This window comes from Nomascus leucogenys, chromosome 3 (assembly GCF_006542625.1).
Source record: "Nomascus leucogenys isolate Asia chromosome 3, Asia_NLE_v1, whole genome shotgun sequence".
In the NCBI taxonomy this organism is placed as follows: domain Eukaryota; kingdom Metazoa; phylum Chordata; class Mammalia; order Primates; family Hylobatidae; genus Nomascus; species Nomascus leucogenys.
Genome location: NC_044383.1, coordinates 11,408,084 through 11,427,588, shown reverse-complemented (window position 1 = coordinate 11,427,588; position 19,505 = coordinate 11,408,084). Strand labels below are relative to the sequence as shown.

The 19,505-nt window shown below is 49.9% G+C and overlaps 1 protein-coding gene across 1 annotated transcript in view; it reads left to right on the top strand.

Annotated features, from left to right (window-relative positions):
* Window positions 1-19,505, top strand: part of TACC2 (transforming acidic coiled-coil containing protein 2) — a 262,528-nt gene that overhangs the window by 90,051 nt on the left and 152,972 nt on the right. Inside the window, exons 4-5 of the mRNA XM_030806086.1 lie at window positions 3,491-8,743; window positions 9,264-9,377. Coding sequence (XP_030661946.1) covers window positions 3,491-8,743; window positions 9,264-9,377 — 5,367 coding nt within the window. The remainder of the gene's footprint in view (window positions 1-3,490; window positions 8,744-9,263; window positions 9,378-19,505) is intronic.

The following is a 19,505-nucleotide window of genomic DNA, read 5'->3' as shown; positions in this document are numbered from 1 at the left end:
TTTGGCCTAGTCAGCTCTGCTTTTGGGTCAGAAAATGCAAATCTGGTTGAGACAGTAGCCAGCTCTCTTTTGGGTCCTCAGGCACCATTCCCATGTCCTATGTGCAGGAACAGGCGTTAGATAAAGATGAGTGCAGGGGTGGTGCTGTGTACACACCTCCTTCAGGGATGTCAAATGGCGCCGCACGTACTTCAGAGGTGAGGGGCAGGACAGAGAGGCTGGAATGGGGCTGGGGAAAGAGGCTCTTGCCTTCCTTGGAAGTTTTTATTTATTCTGCGTAGCAGAGTGAAGAAGAAGATTGTGGCCAGTGGAATCAGATGTTCACACTGAAATCCATGCTTAGCCTCTGTTCTCCAAGGTTCTCATCTGCAAATGGCAAGGGTGGTGCCCACCTTGCACAGCTGTTGGCAGGGCTAAATGAGATAATCCACACAAAGCACTGAGACCTAGTGAATTTGATCCGTTATTATTTTCCCAACTTTTTGTTTTGGAAAAATTGAAACCTCAAAAATGTTGAAAGGATGGGACAGTAAATACCCACCTGTCTATGGTATTAGTCTGCTCGGGCTGCCATAAGAGAACACCACACCCTGAGTGACTTAAAATACAGAAATGTATTTTCTCCTGGTTCTGGAGGCTGGAAGTCCTGGTCAGGGTGCTGGTGGAGTTGGTTTCTGGTGAGGCCTTTCTACCCAGCTTGCAAAAGACACCTGCTCTTGGTGTTCTCATATAGCTTTTCCTTTGTGTGTGTGCATTCCTGGTGTCTCTTCCTTTCCTTTTTTTTTTCTTTTTCTGAGACAGAGTCTCACTCTGTCGCCCAGGCTGGAGTGCAGTGACGTGTTCTCAGCTCACTGCAGTCTCAACCTCCGGTGCTCAAATGATCCTCCTACGTCAGCCTCCTGAGTAGCTGGGGCTACAGGTGTGCACCACCATGCCCAGTTGATTTTTATATTTCTTTTTAGAGATGGAGTTTTGCGCTGGGCGTGGTGGCTCACGCCTGTAATCCCAGCACTTTGGGAGGCAGAGGCGGGTGGATCACGAGGTCAGGAGATCGAGACCATCCTGGCTAACACAGTGAAACCCCGTCTCTAAAAATACAAAAAAAAAAAAAAATTAGCTGGGCGTGGTGGTGGGCGCCTGTAGTCTCAGCTACTAGGGAGGCTGAGGCAGGAGAATGGCATGAACCCGGGAGGCGGAGCTTGCAGTGAGCTGAGATTGCGCCACTGCACTCCAGCCTGGGCGACAGAGCGAGACTCCGTCTCAAAAAAAAAAAAAAGAGATGGAGTTTTGCCATGTTGCCCAGGCTGGTCTTGAACTCCTAAGCTCAAGCGATCTGCCTGCCTCAGCCTCCCAAAGTATTGGGATTACAGGTATGAGCCACGCACCTGGCCTCTTCCTCTTCTTATAAAGAACACCAGTCCTATCAGATTAGGGCCTCACTACTATAACTTCACTTAACCCCAACTGCCTCCTTAAAGTGCCTATCTCCACATACAGTCACATTGGGGGTTAGGGCTTCAACATATGGATTTGAGGGGGGCACAATTCAGTTCATAGTGCATATTTTTAAAATTTAACAAGAATGCACTTCACCACCTCACTGTATGCATCCCTCATGTATGAATGCATATGCACTGCCTGGTGTGGAAAACTGGAATTTTGGTAGTGGACATTGAGAGGAGAATCTTTCCACTAGCCCCATCCAGAACACTGTGGGCTTATGTGTGTGCGAATACGTGTGCATGTAACAAACAGTTACAGAAAGATTCCATAAATTTTCCTTTGATATTTCCCCCATAATAACTTTAAAGAAGATGGTAAAAGCTTTAGAAAAACCATACTTATGTTAACTTTGTCTTGAGGAATTTCTCTTGTTACTAGAATATATATGATTTTAACAAGTATATAGAATCACAATTATGTAAAAATAACAAGAATTGTACCCCCAAACAATTGTGTAGGAAAAATCAGGAAATTCACTAGGACTCTGAAAGTGGCATGCATGTAGCAGTATTTTTTCTGATTTTTTCCTGCATTTTCCAAACTTTGTGTTGGCCACATATTATTTTTAAAATTAAAAAATGCACAGCACTGACCGGGCGCGGTGGCTCACACCTGTAATCCCAGCACTTTGGGAGGCTGAGGCGGGCAGATCATGAGGTCAGGAGATCAAGACCATCCTGGCTAACATGGTGAAACCCCATCTCTACTAAAACTACAAAAAAAAAAAAAATTAACTGGGCGTGGTGGCGGGCGTCTGTAGTCCCAGCTACCCGGGAGGCTGAGGCAGGAGAATGGTGTGAACCCAAGAGGCAGAGCTTGCAGTGAGCTGAGATCGCACCACTGCATCCCAGCCTGGGTGACAGAGTGAGACTCTGTCTCAAAAAAAAAAAAAAAAAAAAAAGCACAGCATTAAAACTGTGTAGAATTGAGCAACATAGTCCAAATACAGCATGTAATAAGCCATTTTATAATAATTTGCTGCAGCAAGTTCAAAATTCAGAGCCAAGTTCTCCCAAGTTCCCTGAGTGTTTCATTTTTTTTCCCCACACATTACCCAGATAAGTGTTCCAGTTAAGACAAATATGGATATGAAGGTGATTCAGCTCCCAAGAGTTATACATAGGTCATGTGCCGAAATTCCATAGCCAAATATAAATGATTCTGAGGTTATGCCTGTCCCTGTCCCACCTGTTAAATGTGAAGAATCAAGTTAACTATTACCAGGAATCGCTCTTTATTTCAAAGCCTGGCTTTGCCAACTTGTGCTTTTTCCTGAACATCTAAGGATCCCCAGGGGTGCTGGAGACCTGCCTGTAATCTTCACAGGACTGGTTCAAATCCCCTATTATGATTTACTCTTATTAACAACTTTTTGAGTTGTCAGCACGGTGGCTCATGCCTATAATTCCAGCACTTTGGGAGGTTGAGGTGGGAAGATTGCTTGAGTTTGAGACCAGCCTGAGCAACATAGCAAGACCCCATCTCTACAAAAAATTTAAAAATTAGCTGGGTGTGGTGGTGCAAACCTGTGGTCCCAGCTACTTGGGAGGTTGAGGTGGGAGGATTGCTTGAGCCAAGGAGGCTGAAGCTGCAGTAAGCTATCATTGTGTCACTGCACCTCAGCCTGGGTGACAGAGCAAGACCCTGTCTCAAACAAACAAACAAAACCTTTTTGGGTTTCCCACATTTTATACTATTATAAATGAGTTGCCACATTTCTCTATTCACTGCTGACCAGCATGGAAGGCCCACACTGAGTGTTTGAGATGCCCTGCTGTGGTTTTTGGGGGAAACGAGGACATGCATAATGGTTATGGGAGGGGTGCAGGGGGCTCTCACAGAGAGGAATGAGCTGCATGAGGATGCTGTGTCTGTGGTTAGGGCACTTGGTGGCCTTTTGTGGGGGGGGGGTTGGGGGGTGACCTGCCTGCAGTGTGGCTCTGTCCTTGGCATCCATGATAACCAATGAAACATTAAATGTTTTCAGTGTTGGCAGCGTTGGGCTTGGAGGCTTCTGCACCGCTTCTGAGAGTTCTGCCAGCCTGGATCCATGCCTTGTGTCTCCAGAGGTGACTGAGCCAAGGAAGGACCCACAGGGAGCCAGGGGGCCAGAAGGTTCTTTGCTGCCCAGCCCACCACCGTCCCAGGAGCGAGAGCACCCCTCATCCTCCATGCCCTTTGCCGAGTGTCCCCCGGAAGGTTGCTTGACAAGTCCAGCAGCGGCACCTGAAGATGGTCCTCAGACTCAGTCTCCCAGGAGGGAACCTGCCCCAAATGCCCCAGGAGACGTCGCGGCAGCATTTCCCGCTGAGAGGGACAGCTCTACTCCATACCAAGAGATTGCTGCCATCCCCAGTGCTGGAAGAGAGAGAGAGCCGAAGGAAGAAGGACAGAAGTCCTCCTTCTCCTTCTCCAGTGGCATCAACCAGTCACCTGGACTGTCGCCAGTACCCCTCAGAGAGCCAGTGAAGGCACCGCTCTGTGGAGAGGGGGACCAGCCTGGTGGTTTAGAGTCCCAAGGGAAAGAGGCTGCAGGTGGCTTTCCCCCCGCAGAGTCCAGGCAGGGGGTGGCTTCTGTGCAAGTGGCCCCTGAGGCCCCTGCTGCAGCCCAGCAGGGCACAGAAAGCTCAGTGGTCTTGGAGAAGTCCCCCCTAAAACCCGAGGCCCCGATCCCACAAGATCCAGCCCCAAGAGCCTCAGACGGAGAAAAAGGCCAAGGGGAGGTGCTGCCTCAGTATTTAACAGATGACTTGGAATTCCTCAGGGCCTGCCATCTCCCTAGGAGCAATTCAGGGGCTGCCCCAGAAGCAGAATTGAATGCCGCTTCCCAGGAGAGCTGCCAGCAGCCAGTGGGAGCACATCTGCCGCACGCAGAGCTGCCCTGGGGCTCGCCAAGTCCTGCCCTGGTGCCAGAGGCTGGGGGCTCTGGGAAGGAGGCTCTGGACACCAGTGATGTTCAGGGTCACCCACAGACAGGGATGCGAGGAACCGAGCCCAGTCAAGTTGTCTGTGTGGCAGCAGGCGGCCAGCCCGAAGGGGGTTTGCTTGTGAGCCCTGAACCCTCCCTGCTCACTCCGACTGAGGAAGCACATCCAGCTTCAAGCCTCGCTTCACTCCCAGCTGCTCAGATTCCTATTGCTGTAGAAGAACCCGGATCATCGTCCAGGGAATCAGTTTCCAAGGCTGGGATGCCAGTTTCTGCAGATGCAGCCAAAGAGGTGGTGGATGCAGGGTTGGTGGGACTGGAGAGGCAAGTGTCAGATCTTGGAAGCAAGGGAGAGCATCCAAAAGGGAACCCTGGAGAGGTTCCTGCCCCATCACCCCAGGAGAGGGGAGAGCACTCGAACACGGAGCAAAGCCATGAGGTCCAACAAGGAGTACCACCCCCTCCTCTTCCCAATGCACCAAGTGAAAGTGCCAGAGGGCCACTGGGGCCAACGGATGGAGCCAAGGCCCATGAAGATGCCACAAGCCCAGCCGTGGCTAAAGAAGGAAGCAGATCACCTGGTGACAGCCCTGGAGGAAAGGAGGAAGCCCCAGAGCCACCTGATGGTGGAGACCCGGGGAACCTGCAAAGAGAGGACTCTCAGGCTTTCAGCAGCAAGCGTGATCCAGAAGTAGGCAAAGATGAGCTTTCAAAGCCAAGCAGTGATGCAGAGAGCAGAGACCATCCCAGCTCACACTCAGCACAGCCACTCAGAAAGGGGGGTGCTGGGCACACGGACGGGCCCCACTCTCAGACAGCAGAGGCTGATGCATCTGGCCTACCACACAAGCTGGGTGAGGAGGACCCTATCCTGCCCCCTGTGCCAGATGGAGCTGGTGAGCCCACTGTTCCCGAAGGAGCCATCTGGGAGGGGTCAGGATTGCAGCCCAAATGTCCTGACACCCTTCAGAGCAGGGAAGGATTGGGAAGAATGGAGTCTTTCCTGACTCTAGAACCAGAGAAATCAGATTTTCCGCCAACTCCTGTTGCAGAGGTTGCACCCAAAGCCCAGGAAGGTGAGAGCACATTGGAAATAAGGAAGATGGGCAGCTGTGATGGGGAGGGCTTGTTGACATTCCCAGATCAACCCCGCGGGCTGGGATGTGATGCATCGAGACAGGAATTTCATGTTGGGGTGCCACATCCCCCCAATGGGGAGAACTTGGCAGCAGACCTGGGGCTCACGGCGCTCATCCTGGACCAAGATCAGCAGGGAATCCCATCCTGCCCAGGGGAAGGCTGGATAAGAGGAGCTGCATCCGAGTGGCCCCTACTATCTTCTGAGAAGCATCTCCAGCCATCCCAGGCAGAACCAGAGGCATCCATCTTTGACGTGCTCAAGGAGCAGGCCCAGCCACCTGAAAATGGGAAAGAGACTTCTCCAAGCCATCCAGGTTTTAAGGACCAGGGAGCAGATTCTTCCCAAATCCATGTACCTGTGGAACCTCAGGAAGATAAGAACTTGCCCACTCATGGAGGACAGAAGCAGGCTTTGGGATCAGAACTTCAAAGTCAGCTCCCCAAAGGCACCCTGTCTGATACTCCAACTTCTCCCACTGACACGGTTTGGGAGAGTTCTCTGACAGAAGAGTCAGAATTGTCAGCACCAACAAGACGGAAGTTGCCTGCACTAGGGGAGAAGCGGCCAGAGGGAGCATGCGGTGATGGTCAGTCCTCGAGGGTCTCGCCTCCAGCAGCAGATGTCTTAAAAGACTTTTCTCTTGCAAGGAACTTGAGCAGAAGGGAAACTTGCTGCACTGGGCAGGGGCCAAACAAGTCTCAACAGGCGTTGGCTGATGCCTTGGAAGAAGGCAGCCAGCATGAAGAAGCATGTCAAAGGGATCCAGGAGCTTCTGAAACAGCTGATGGTTGTTCCCCACTCTGGGGCTTGAGTAAGAGGGAGGTGGCAAGTGGAAACACAGGGGAGGCCCCACCTTGTCAGCCTGACGCAACAGCTCTCCTGGATGCAGTTCCCTGCCTGCCAGCCCTGGCGCCCGGCAGCCCCGGAGTCACACCCACCCAGGATGCCCCTGAGACACAGGCATGTGATGAAACCCAGGAAGCAAGGCAGCAACCAGTGCCAGCCCCGCAGCAGAAAATGGAGTGCCCGGCCACTTCGGATGCAGAGGCCCCAAAGCTTCTTGCAAGTTTCCCATCAGCTGGGGAGCGAGGTGGTGAGGCGGGGGCTGCTGAGACTGGTGGCAGCGCTGGTGCAGGAGACCCAGGAAAGCAGCAGGCTCCGGAGAAACCTGGAGAAGCTACTTTGAGTTGTGGCCTCCTTCAGACTGAGCACTGCCTTACCTCCGGGGAGGAAGCTTCTACCTCTGCCCTATGTGAGTTCTGCCAAGCTGAGCAGCCCACGGCCAGCTGCCAGGATGCCTTGCTGCCAGCCAGAGAGCTGGGTGGGATTCCCCGGAGCACCATGGATATTTCTACACACGAGGCTGTCCCAGATCCAAAGGAGCTCCTGCTGTCTGGGCCACCAGAAGTGGCTTCTCCTGACACCCCTTACCTGCATGTCGACAGTGCTGTCCAGAAAGGAGCAGAAGACAGTGGAGTGAAAGCTGTTTCCTCGGCAGGCCCCAGAGCTCCTGGCGAAAGCCCCTGTCCTGTAGGGGAGCCCCTGCTTGCCTTGGAAAATGCTGCCTCCTTGAAGCTGTTTGCTGGCTCCTTCGCCCCCCTCTTGCAACCAGGAGCTGCAGGTGGGGAAATCTCTGCAGTACAAGCCAGCAGTGGCAGTCCCAAAGCCAGAACCACTGAGGGACCTGTGGACTTCATGCCATGCCTGGACTGGATGCCACTTTTGGCCAAGGGCAAGCAGGCAACAGGGGAAGAGAAAGCAGCAACAGCTCCGGGTGCAGGTGCCAAGGCCAGCAAGGAGGGCATGGCAGGTGATGCAGCAGGAGAGACAGAGGGCAGCATGGAGAGGATGGGAGAGCCTTCCCAGGACCCAAGGCAGGGCACATCAGGTGGTGTAGACACAAGCTTCGAGCAAATCACCACCCTCGCTGGCTTCCCAGACTTCAGGGAGCACATCGCCAAGATCTTCGAGAAGCCTGTGCTCGGAGTCCTGACCACACCTGGAGAAAAGGCAGGAGCTGGGAGGAGTGCAGTGGGTAAAGACCTCACCAGGCCATTGGGCCCAGAGAAGCTTCTAGATGGGCCTCCAGGAGTGGATGTCGCCCCTCTCCCTGCACCTCCTGTTCGACTCCAGGTGGAGAAGAAGCAAGAGTTGGCTAGAGAGGCTGAGATTTCCTATCTGGCTCTGCAGGATCCAGCTTCAGACAAGCTTCTGGGTCCAGCAGGGCTGACCTGGGAGCAGAACTTGCCAGGTGCCGGTGTGGGGAAGGAGATGGCAGGTGTCCCACCCACACTGAGGGAAGATGAGAGGCCAGAGGGGCCTGGGGCAGCCTGGCCAGGCCTGGAAGGCCAGGCTCACTCACAGCCGGAGAGGAGCAGGCAGGAATTAGCTTCAGGTCTTCCTTCACCAGCAGCTACTCAGGAGCTCCCTGTGGAGAGAGCCGCTGCCTTCCAGGTGGCTCCCCATAGCCATGCAGAAGAGGCCGTGGCCCAAGACAGAATTCCTTCTGGAAAGCAGCACCAGGAAACATCTGCCTGTGACAGTCAACATGGAGAAGATGGTCCCGGGGACTTTGCTCACACAGGGGTTCCAGGACATGTGCCAAGGTCCACCTGTGCCCTGGAAGCCCCTTCTCCCCAGAGGGAGGTTTTGACTGTGCCTGAGGCCAACAGTGACACGCTTGGAAGTGAAAGGAGACCCGGAGTCACTGCTGGCATCTTGGAAATGCGAAATGCCCTGGGCGACAAGAGCACCCCTGCGCCATCAACTGGAGAAGTGGCAGGCACTCCCCTGGAGCCTGGCAAGGTGGCAGGCGCTGCTGGGGAAGCAGAGGGTGACATCACCCTGAGCACAGCTGAGACACAGGCATGTGCGTCCGGTGACCTGCCTGAGGCAGGTACTACGAGGGCATTCTCCGTTGTGGCTGGTGACTTGGCGCTGCCAGGAAGCTGTCAGGACCCAGCCTGCTCTGACATGGCTCAGGGGATGGAGGATACAGCTGCCCTTCATGGGGACAGCCCAGCCAGGCCCCAGCAGGCTGAGGAGCAGCCAGGGCCTAAGCACCCCATTCCGGCTGGGGACGGGAAGGTGTGCGTCTCCTCACCTCCAGAACCTGACGAAACTCGCGACCGGAAGCTGCAACATTTGGCTCCAGAAGAGCTCCACACTGACAGGTACTTAAATGAAAAAATTCCCACGGGAATGTGTGGTCAGTTTCAAAGGTGATTCCCAGCCTGATTTTTAGAAGTCAGTCGCATAGGCGAGTGGTTTTCTAAAAGCTGAGTTTTCCATATCTGATTGCTAAATGAACCTGCTTACCCCCTCTGGATGTCCTGAGGCTCTGAAAAATGTGAGAACCATGGTTGGAGGCTGGGAGCTGTTGACTATGTTCCTTTTCTTGTGTTCCTTAATTCATCTAACTTAAACCACTGGAAAAGTATCAACTGTTTACTGGCTGGCTGTGTACTCTTAAGTGATAGGTTATAATCAGCCATATGTTTTTCTGGAGTCCAGATACATCTGCTTTTGAATCTGGATTTATTTAGGCAGGGGCCCTTTTCCCTAGGGATTTTTTTTTTTTTTGTAGTAGCCACTTAAAACTTTAATTGGGAAATCTACTTTTTCGATAGGACATGGGGAGAAATGCCTCACTATCTACATTATCCTATCAATTGCTTTCTTTCATTATCCCAGAGAGAACCCCAGGCCTGGCCCATCCATGTTACCTTCAGTCCCTAAGAAGGATGCTCCAAGAGTCATGGATAAAGTCACTTCAGATGAGACCAGAGGTGCGGAAGGAACAGAAAGGTCAGCGAAAGATATTGGTCTTTGGAAGGCCATGATGCCTTCCTTAGATACAGACACACTGGATGTTTTGTAAAGGGGAGTAGTCCTTCTACAGCATGAGTTCCTACATAAGAAAGAAGCAAATGGCCATTCCCGTTTTATGTACAGGTACAGCAGTACCTGGGATGACTAAAAGCTCCATTGTTGGAAAAGGGATTGAATAAGTTGCTTTCATACTTGAGTTTATTACCTTAAATTAAAAAAGTCAGTCTGGGTGTGGTGGCTCATGCCTGTAATCCCAACACTTTGGGAGGCCGAGGCAGGAAGATCACTTAAGCCTAGGAGTTTGAGACCAGCCTGGGCAACATGGTGAAACCCCATCTTTAGAAAAAATACAAAGATTAGCCGGGCACAGTGGCATGTGCTTGTAGTCCCAGGTACTTGGAAGGCTGAGTTGGGAGGATCGATTGTTTGAGCCCAGGAGGTGAAGGTTGCAGTGACCAGTCTTTGTGCCACTGCACTTCACCCTGGGTGACAGAGACCCTGTCTCGAAAAAAGAAAAGAATCTTTATTGAGATGCAATTCAGATACCATATAATTCACTCATACAATTCAATGGCTTGTAGTATATTCACAGTGTGTAACCGTAGCTACAATCAATTTCAGGTTATTTTCATCCCCACAGAAGGAAACCCTACAGCCCCTGGATATCATACCCCAGCCCCCACACCCGCTGCATCATCTCTAGGCACCCGTTTATCTACTTCATTACATCTTGATGCAAATGTTCAATGCTGATTTAGTCTCTGAAGCAGGAATGGCTCACCAACAGCGGTCACACTCCAGGAGATCTCGAGATTCAAGGAGGGTAAATGTAACAATGGACAAGTGACCTTCACACTTGCAGTGTGCCTGCCTGTTCTTTTCTATGTGAAATGCCACCTAGTGTTGTGTAGAAGCTGCTGCTCAAGGTCTCATCCTTTTGGGGAAATGGAGATACTGTGCACGTACACAGACACACAGTGAACAAGCTTTCCGCCTCCCTAGGCCTTTGGCTGTTCTGGTGCTGTGTGTGCACACACATACACATGCATACAACACTTGTGTGTATGAGTAGGGTGGAATCAGACTTTAAATTAGTACCTGTGTACCCTACCAAACAGCTGCAGGCATGTTATAAATGATCTGATTCATATTTTGCACATTTGGAAAGAATGCACGATCATCTGTTTTTCGAGTCTGAACACTTCCACTGACACCCAGCTGCCTCTGCTGCCTGGCAGTAGTGGCTCCCATAGCTCTGGGCCAATGTGGATGTGGGCGTGTGCTGGCCAAACAGATGCAAGTTTAATCTACGTTTGACACCCTTTTCTGCTACTGACTTAGGGTACAATTTCCTGCAGCCTTTGCTGTTGTGTATTTTTTATATTCCCAGTTAAGGGGCAGGAGAAATATCTATCTAGCTTGGAAAAATCTTCCCCACCCCAAAAATGACCATATCAGTGCTTTCCTTTTCAGAGTCCTGAGACATGTTAGCACCTTCTTGGAGAACGCAGGACCAGACATACAGTAGTACAATAAATATTCCATGGCTCGTTGTTTTAATTACTTTAAATTGTAAAATTAAAATTTATAAATTATAATTTTTTCCAGAATACTTGTGAGGTATAGAAAAGTAGGTAGAGAAGGGCCGGGTGTGGTGGCTCACGCCTGTAATCCCAGCACTTTGGGAGGGCGAGGCAGGCAGATCACGAGGTCAGGAGATCGAGACCATTCTGGCTAACATGGTGAAACTCTGTCTCTACTAAAAAATACAAAAAATTAGCTCGGCGTGGTGGCAGACGCCTGTAGTCCCAGCTACTTGGGAGGCTGAGGCAGGAGAATGGCATGAATCCAGGAGGTGGAGCTTGCAGTGAGCCGAGATCGCGCCACTGCACTCCAGCCTGGGTGACAGAGTGAGACTCTCTCTCAAAAAAAAAAAAAAAAAAAAGAAAAGTAGATAGAGAAAAATTCACAACCACAATACCTATCAATTATTATTTTGTATTTTAGTATATTTTCATTTTGGCGGATTTTTAGTGCCATCAAAACACTCTTTTTTTTTTTTTTTTTTTTGAGACGGAGTCTCGCTCTGTCGCCCAGGCTGGAGTGCAGTGGTGCAATCTCGGCTCACTGCAAGCTCCGCCTCCTGGGTTCACGCCATTCTCCTGCCTCAGCCTCTCCGAGTAGCTGGGACTACAGGCGCCCGCCATCACGCCTGGCTAATTTTTTTGTATTTTCAGTAGAGATGGGGTTTCACCGTGGTCTCGATCTCCTGACCTCGTGATCTGCCCGCCTCGGCCTCCCAAAGTGCTGGGATTACAAGCGTGAGCCACCGCGCCCGGCCTCAAAACACTCTTTAGTGTTTTTAGTGCTGTCAAAACTCTTTAAAAACAAATCCTTAAAAAATTATTTATTTATTCATGTATTTATTTGTTTTGAGACAGGGTCTCACTCTGTCACCCAGGCTGGAGTGCAGTGGCACAATCTCTGCTCAATGCAGCCTCGACCACCCCAGGATCCTCCCACTTCAGCCTCCCTAGTAGCTGGGACTACAGGTGTGTACCACCATGCTCAGCTTATTTTTAATTTTTTGTAGAGATGGGGTTTCACCATGGTGCTCAGCCTAGTCTTGAACTCTGGGTTCAAGCAATCTTCCTGCTTCTGCTTCCCAAAGTGCTGTGATTACAGGCGTGAGCCACCATACCCAGCCTACAAACAGATCTTCATGGCTGAAGTTGCATGACAGATTATGGTTTTAACAGCAATGGAAATTTAAGTTCTGGTGGTGTTCCTATTCACTTTGCTCCTGCTGAGACTTTTGTACTCTCTAGAGCTGCTCAGTCTAGCATAGCAGCCCCTGGCTACGTGTGGATGGAGATGTTCTGTAAGTGTAAAATACACACCCAATGTTGAAAATGTAGTATGAAAAAAAAGAAAATACATCACTAGTCATTTTGAATATAATGTTAATTATATGCAAAATAATAATATTTTGGCTCTATTGGGTTAAAATGTATTAATAAAATTAGCTTCACTTATTTCTTTTTTCTGTTTTTTCAGTGTGGCTCCCCAAATTTAAAAAATGACATATGTGGCTTTTGAATACGTGGGTCACATTCTATTTGGATCACTTGCCCCTAGAAGCTGCTTTTTCCTGGTCTTTGAAGGAAATGGGGTCATAAACAGTTGGCCTTCTCTGTGCTTTGGGCTCTTGGGGAAAAGGCTTCCTAACATTGGTGGAGGGTTTCTGGAAAAAATTTGGATTGGACTCTCTCATCCAGCCTGGCAGGTTGGGAACGCTTCTTTCTCTTGAGGCAGAGGCTCTGAACTTCTTGCTTGTGAACCCATCCACCATGAGGAAGCCGTTCACGTGGACCTGGGCAGGTCTCGGAGCAAGTCCTGCCAGGCCAGGGGCTGTACTTCCTGGGAGGGGCAGGTGTTGCCTTTGAAGGTGAAAGTCAGCAGCGGTTTGGGGGAGGCTGGGTGGCCAGACTTCGGTGGACACTGCCAGGAGCTGTGGTGGCGATGAATTTCAGGGACAGGTCTCTGAATTCACACCCCAGCTCTGCTCCTTACTAATTACATACCTAACCTCAGTTGTTCTTCTGTAGAGTGAAGAGGACAACAATTGTACCTACCTCAAAGAATTGCCATGAGGGTTAAATGAGATCCTTGATTCAAGCGCTGGAGCGTGCCCGTTCTGGTGCCCAGTGGGTGTTAGATTTCCTGTTGTTTTGTGATGGGCATTTGTGGTGCAGTGACCTGCACGATTATCTCTCTCTTCAGTGTGGAGATGGTTTTGGGATCTCAGTCTGTTCTCCTGAGGTTGAAACTTCAACCTGGCTGTCTTTCTTTTCTAGCATTGAATTCTTTCTCTGCTAAAATATTTCAATGGCTGAGGAGAGTGAATTCTTTCATACCCCCTACTGCACAGCCCAGAGCGATCGGCTACAAGTTAAAAATTTTGAGATTGTGTTTCATTGTAACACTTTGAGTATCTTTGTGTACCATATTATATTGTATTTCACCATCAAAATACTGTTTCAAGTTACCTCCAGAAGAGCAAAGCAAAGCAAAACCAAGTTTTCTATCATCTTGCTAGTTATTAGGTGACATGCTTCTGTGGATTGAATTTTGAAGATTCTGCCAATTTGAATAGGACTGATATCACATATCAGATTCAATATCTAAGAAATGTATCTTTTTCTATTTTGGTGACAGGATAGTTTGATAACCCATCTCATACACATGTACGTGAAAGTAGCATAAATTTGTTTACTGCTTTATTGTCCATCTTATGAAATCAAAATTGGCATTGCTAATGGATGTGGCATGGATATCCTGTGGCTTTGCCTACCTCCAGCCATACCTCACACCCATGGGGGTCTGTGTGTCCCCCGCTCTGAGAAGCAGGCATTCACAATGTATAGAAATGTGTAGAATGAAATGTACAGAGACTGGCTGTGCATTTCTGTACATTGTATGATCCTCCCTGTGGAAGAGCCTGGGACTCAGAGACAGCCTCATGTTAGTTTCAGGTTGTTCTGCAGTAGGTGCTTGAATCAATTTCACCTATGTACATATACAACTATCTTCCCTGTTAGTGGAAAGTCTAGAATTTGGTATTTTGGTTACATAGCACTAATGTTCAGACATGTCGTTCTCGATTAATCTTGGGTATCACCAAGCTTGTCGTTGCTGAATATGTGTTTAAAAGGAGTTGTTTTCTCTTTCTCTCTCTTTTTTTTCCATTTAGGGAAATGGTTGGAAAGGTATTTTCAAGTATTAGTGGATTTTAAGAGAATTAAATTGTTCTCTTAGGATCTTTGTGTAAACCTAGGCTGAATGGGGAAGGGCAATAGGGTTGAAAAGTGGAGGGAGGGAGGACAAAGAGGACAGCTGGCCTCCCGTCAAGGAAGCCCTGGCTGGACCTGAAAGCCTCACTGGAGCCGCTTCTCTCTCGTCCTCCCATGCCTTCTTCCCACTTGTTTCCTCCTTTTCTCTCCACTTCCTTCTAAAATTACCAGCTGTGACACCATGTTTTCAAGTTTAAGAATAAGCTTTTAGAGGATGGCTACAACTGTATCAATTAAGGAAAAGAGAAAACAACATTCAAGCTTAGTATTCTCTTAGCAGATACAGCCAGGACAACAGACCTCACCCCCAATTTTATATGACATAGGAAATTGACACTTGGTAATGTCACTTACAGCAATGCTCTTCTCAAATGGGAGGCATTAAGTTAGACAGATGCATTCACATCTCATTGGCCTCTTATTGGCTTCGCTACCTTGGATAAGCTGCTTAACTTTTCCATCCTCAGTTTCTCTCTCTATAAAATGGGAAGATAACATCTCTCTTTTAGATTGGGGTTAGGATAAAATTGGAATGTTTCCAAAGCCCCTGGGATAATGCCTGGTATATGGTAAGTGTATGATTACAATGCTAGCTACTCTTTAGTTTGAAATGTATTTCTTCGAAAGCATCCGGGAAATTAAGCAAAAGGAGGCAATGCCCAAGATCGCCAAGTGAAATGGTAACAGGCCCTGCAGGAATCTGTAGACGCAGGAACTGGATGAGCGTCTGTCTCCAGCCCTTCCACGTCTCTGAGCCTGTTTCTGTCTGTCAAGCTGGGGGCTCCACAAACACTGCTTGGCCCACAAGGAGCTCATTATGTGAAATGAGATCACAGATTCAAATGTACTTAGGAAACTAAAGCCTCTACAAATTGTGTTCTTATCAGTAGCTTCAGTCACTATAAACAATCATATACCAAAGTCAAGGGCCGGGCGCGGTGGCTCACGCTTGTAATCCCAGCACTTTGGGAGGCCGAGGTGGGCGGATCACGAGGTCAGGAGATCGAGACCATGGTGAAACCCCGTCTCTACTAAAAAATACAAAAAATTAGCCGGGCGTGGTGGCAGGCGCCTGTAGTCCCAGCTAGTCGGGAAGCTGAGGCAGGAGAATGGCGTGAACCCAGGAGGCGGAGCTTGCAGTGAGCCGAGATTGCGCCACTGCACTCCAGCCTGGGCGACAGAGCGAGACTCCGTCTCAAAAAAAAAAAAAAAAAAAAAACAAAGTCAAGGAGCCTTTGAAAGTGCAGGCTTTATGTGTTTCATAAGTAAAATGAAGCATCTGTGTTTCATAAAAGTAAAATGAATTTCCTTAGAGGTGAATCTGTCATTTGGAAAAGCTTCAAGTATCTTTATTTATTTATTTTTAGAGATAAGGTCTTGTTCTGTCTCTTAGGATAGAGTGACTTGGTGAGATTATAGCTCACTCTAAACTCCAATTCCTGGGGTCAAGCAACTCTCCAGCCTCCGTGCCTCCCAAGTGGCTGACACTGCAGGTGCGTGCCACTACACCTAGCTAATTTTTAACTTTTTTGTAGAGATGGCATCTCACTATGTTGTCCAGGCTGGTCTCAAACTCCCAGCCTCAAACAATCCTCCCACCTTGGCCTCCTAAAGCACTGGGATTATTATAGGCATAAGCCACCATATCCGACCCTCCAAATCCCTTTGAAAGTGGGTTCATGAAGCATCTGCACAAAGGGCGGCAGCCTCCTTGGTGTCAGGGGCTGGATTCACTGTCTTCAGGTGGCTGGGACAGGCATGCCACCACCTTGGCTTCTGGCTCTCCAGAGCTTGGGAGCCTCTCTGCCCCTTGTTCCCTGTTCATGCTGCACTTGAACCCACAGTATGGAAGAGCCATTCACTGCCACTTCAAAGTCAAGGGCCAGTTTCATTCAGGTCAAGGTGGTGATTTCCCAAATTGAAGGTCTCCAAGCTGACCTGCTCCTCTCTGGGAACTTCTCATTATGGCCACCGGTAGAAGCCACTGTGTTTGACCTGGGTTTGGGTTTTGTTTCAGCAGCAATGTTTGAGAGATGAATATTTTACACTCTAGCTGGTGAGAGCTGGAAGGAAATGTGGGGGCATTCTTATTGAGCCCCCCCTCTTTATGGAGGAGGAAACTGAGTCTCGGAATGGGGACAGGACTAGGGGGCTAACTAGCTGCAGAGACAGACCTGGGTTCTGGCCCCTGATGGCAAGTTTCCCCCCAGATGCCTGTGCTGAACTGGGGACCCTCCTCAGGAGGGGGATGGGGCTCTTCCTTTCACCAATGCCAGCCACCCCAATTCTGCTTCTAGGCTTTTGAGAAAAGACTATATAATTCTGAGGTCTAGGGTGTGACAAGCACAGGCTTCAGAGTTGATAGAGCTCAAGTTCTAGCTCTGTGATCCTGGGGCCATCGCCTCGCAGGGCATTTGACTCACCTGTAAAATGGGGCGACATAGTACTTCCTTACAGTGCTGTTAAAATTAAATGAGCCACTTTATTCAGAGCACCTGCCACAAGTGCTCCGTATAAGTTCCTTTCATTTATTCCCCGCTCTGGGCCAATGTACTTCCACACTGCAGCATCATGGTTCTTTCTCACCTCAACCTGTAGGTGGGTGCTGTTTGTGTACCCCTTTTCCAGATGAGGAAATGGAGGTTCCCAATGGGGACATGGCTTGGTCAAGGTCAAAAAGCTAATGAGAGTTGGAACTAGGACTAGAACCTCAAGGCTTTTCAGACATCAGATCTACGTTCAGAACGCTGATCATTCTCTTACTAGCCAGGTGGAGTCCTGGGGAGGCGCCCTGTTCCCTACAGCAACGCTGTCCACTGACGGTTCTTCAGTGGTGGGAATGTTCTGTGTCTCCACTCTCCAATATGGTCGCTGCTGGCCACAGGCTGCTAGCGAGCACTTGAAATGAGGCTGGTGCCACTAAGGAACCAAATTGTTAATTTTGTTTAATTTCAACTAATTGAAATTTATAGTAAAATACCCACATGGGGCTGTGGCTTCCACACAGGACAATCCAACTAGAAGCCACTGTTTCTTTGCATTACGTCAGAGGCTAATCCTTGCCATCAGAGCCAGTGGGTTTGGTGAGGCTCTGTGTGTGAAGCCCTGGACGTTTCTCAAGCATCTGGTGGTGCTCGGTGAGTATTAGGCGCCCCTTCCTCCCGCTGGCTGGCTTTGTAAGTGGGGAGACCAAGTGGTTGTGTCTCTAGAGTGGAGGCTGAGGTGTGTTCGTGGCACATCTGCCCAGTAATGCGGATCAGCAGGAGGTGTCTTTCCTGTGCCTAAGGAGGCCTCCCATTGCACCTGGGGGCTTGCCTTCACCTATGTGACCTCACATCCAGGCCTGCGGACCCATATCTGAGCTGGCATTGTAAGAAGCCCTGGATGGCCCAATGAACTGGCTCCTGACAGCAGCACTTGTGGTAAACCCTCCCTGCCCACAAACCCCCTGTGGCCACACGTACAAGAGTGCCCCTCACCGGCCAGGTGCGGTTGCTTACACCTATAATCCCAGCACTTTGGGAGGCCGAGGCTGGTGGATCATCTGAGGTCAGGAGCTCAAGACTAGCCTGACCAACATGGTAAAACCCTGTCTCTACTAAAAATACAAAATTAGCTGGGCATGGTGGTGCATGCCTATAATCCCAGCTACACAGGAGGCTGAGGTGGGAGAATCACTTGAACCCAGGAGGCAGAGGTTGCAGTGAGCCGAGATCTCGCCATTGCACTCCAGCCTGGGCGACAGAGCAAAACTCCATCTCCAAAAAAAAAAAAAAAAAAAGAGTGCCCCTCACCAGACTGGGAGGGAGCCCAAATGGGCAGACATGTGGTTTTTCCACTGATGTCTCTGCACTGTTCTTGTCCCGAAAACCTGGCAGGGTGAGGAACAGGCCCCAGCTTACAGCATCTCAGCCCCTTCTTTCTTCTCTACTTTCTTAATGCCTGTTAGTCCAGTGTTAAATATTTTAGCAGCCTGATGACTCAGATGTAGACTGTGAAAGTATTTCTTTCTCCAGGGAAGACACTGGAACAGGTCTAGTTACTGATGCTGTTAATGCCCTTTCCTTTTGCAAGCCTGGCCGAGGGTGTTTAGGAATAAAAACTTTCCCGGTTGCTGGGCACGGTGGCTCATGCCTATAATCTCGGCACTTTGAGAGGCTGAGGTGGGAGGATCGCTTGAGCCCAGGAGTTAGAGACCAGCTTGGGCAACATAGTGAGACTCCATCTCTACAAAAATAAAAATAAAAATGAGTCTGGCGTGGTGGCACATGCCTGTGGTCCCAGCTTTTCGGGAGGCTGAGGTGGGAGGATTGCTTGAGCCTAGGAGGTCGAGGCTGCAGTGAGCCAAGATCACACCACTGTACTCCTGGGTGCAGCCTGGGTGACAGAATGAGGTACTGTCTCAAAGAAAAGAAGGAAGAAGAAGAAAAAGAAGAAGAGACGGAGGAGGAGAAGGAGGAGAAAAGAAGAAAGAAGAAGAAACTCAGGGGAAGGGAGTCTATGTCCCAAGAGAAGGCAGGGTGGGCCTAGCGAGGACCCCAATGCACAGTGAATTTGGGTCAGCATCCAGTTCTCAGCCCAGGATTACACTTGATGGGAGAAGAGCGGGGCTCTGAAGTGGCCCCAGGGGAGGGGGAGGGCCCTGCGAGAAGGAGGGAGGAGAAACGAGGCTGAGGATGAGATCAAGCTGGAGGCTGGAGTTGGTAGGCGGCCGGAGTTTAAATCCCGGCTCCCACTGGAGGGGTGATGCTGGGTGCTATTAGGACTGCCCCAAGCTTCAGCTTCTTTGCAGGTAAGTGGGGCTGCCAATGTCTCCTGGGGGTAAAGGAGGGTTTCAATGGGGAGAAGATGAGATGAGACACGGCACACCCTACACAAAGTCAGCTTGCAGTGGAGACTTCGTGGACAAGGTCCCTGAGCTGCAGGGGGTCTTCTGGGCAACTCCATCCCCACAGCCAGCTCAGCAGCCACCCAGCAAATGTGCACCCAGGCCAGGCACTTAGAAGGAGAAGCCGAGGGCTCTCTCACCGGGGAAGAGCTGAGATGGGCTTTCAGGACACGCTGGGTACAGTCTCCTCCGCTAGAAAGAGGTTTGGGGTAAATGGTTAGGTGGGTAGGTAGGTAGGTTGATGTGGGGCAGGTGAGTGACAGATATGGTTTGTTGACTCCCAGCCCAGGGCCCAGCACACATCTGAGGAGTCAGCCGTTCACGGGCTCCTGTCTGCTCACTATGTACCCTGTAGGATCAGGA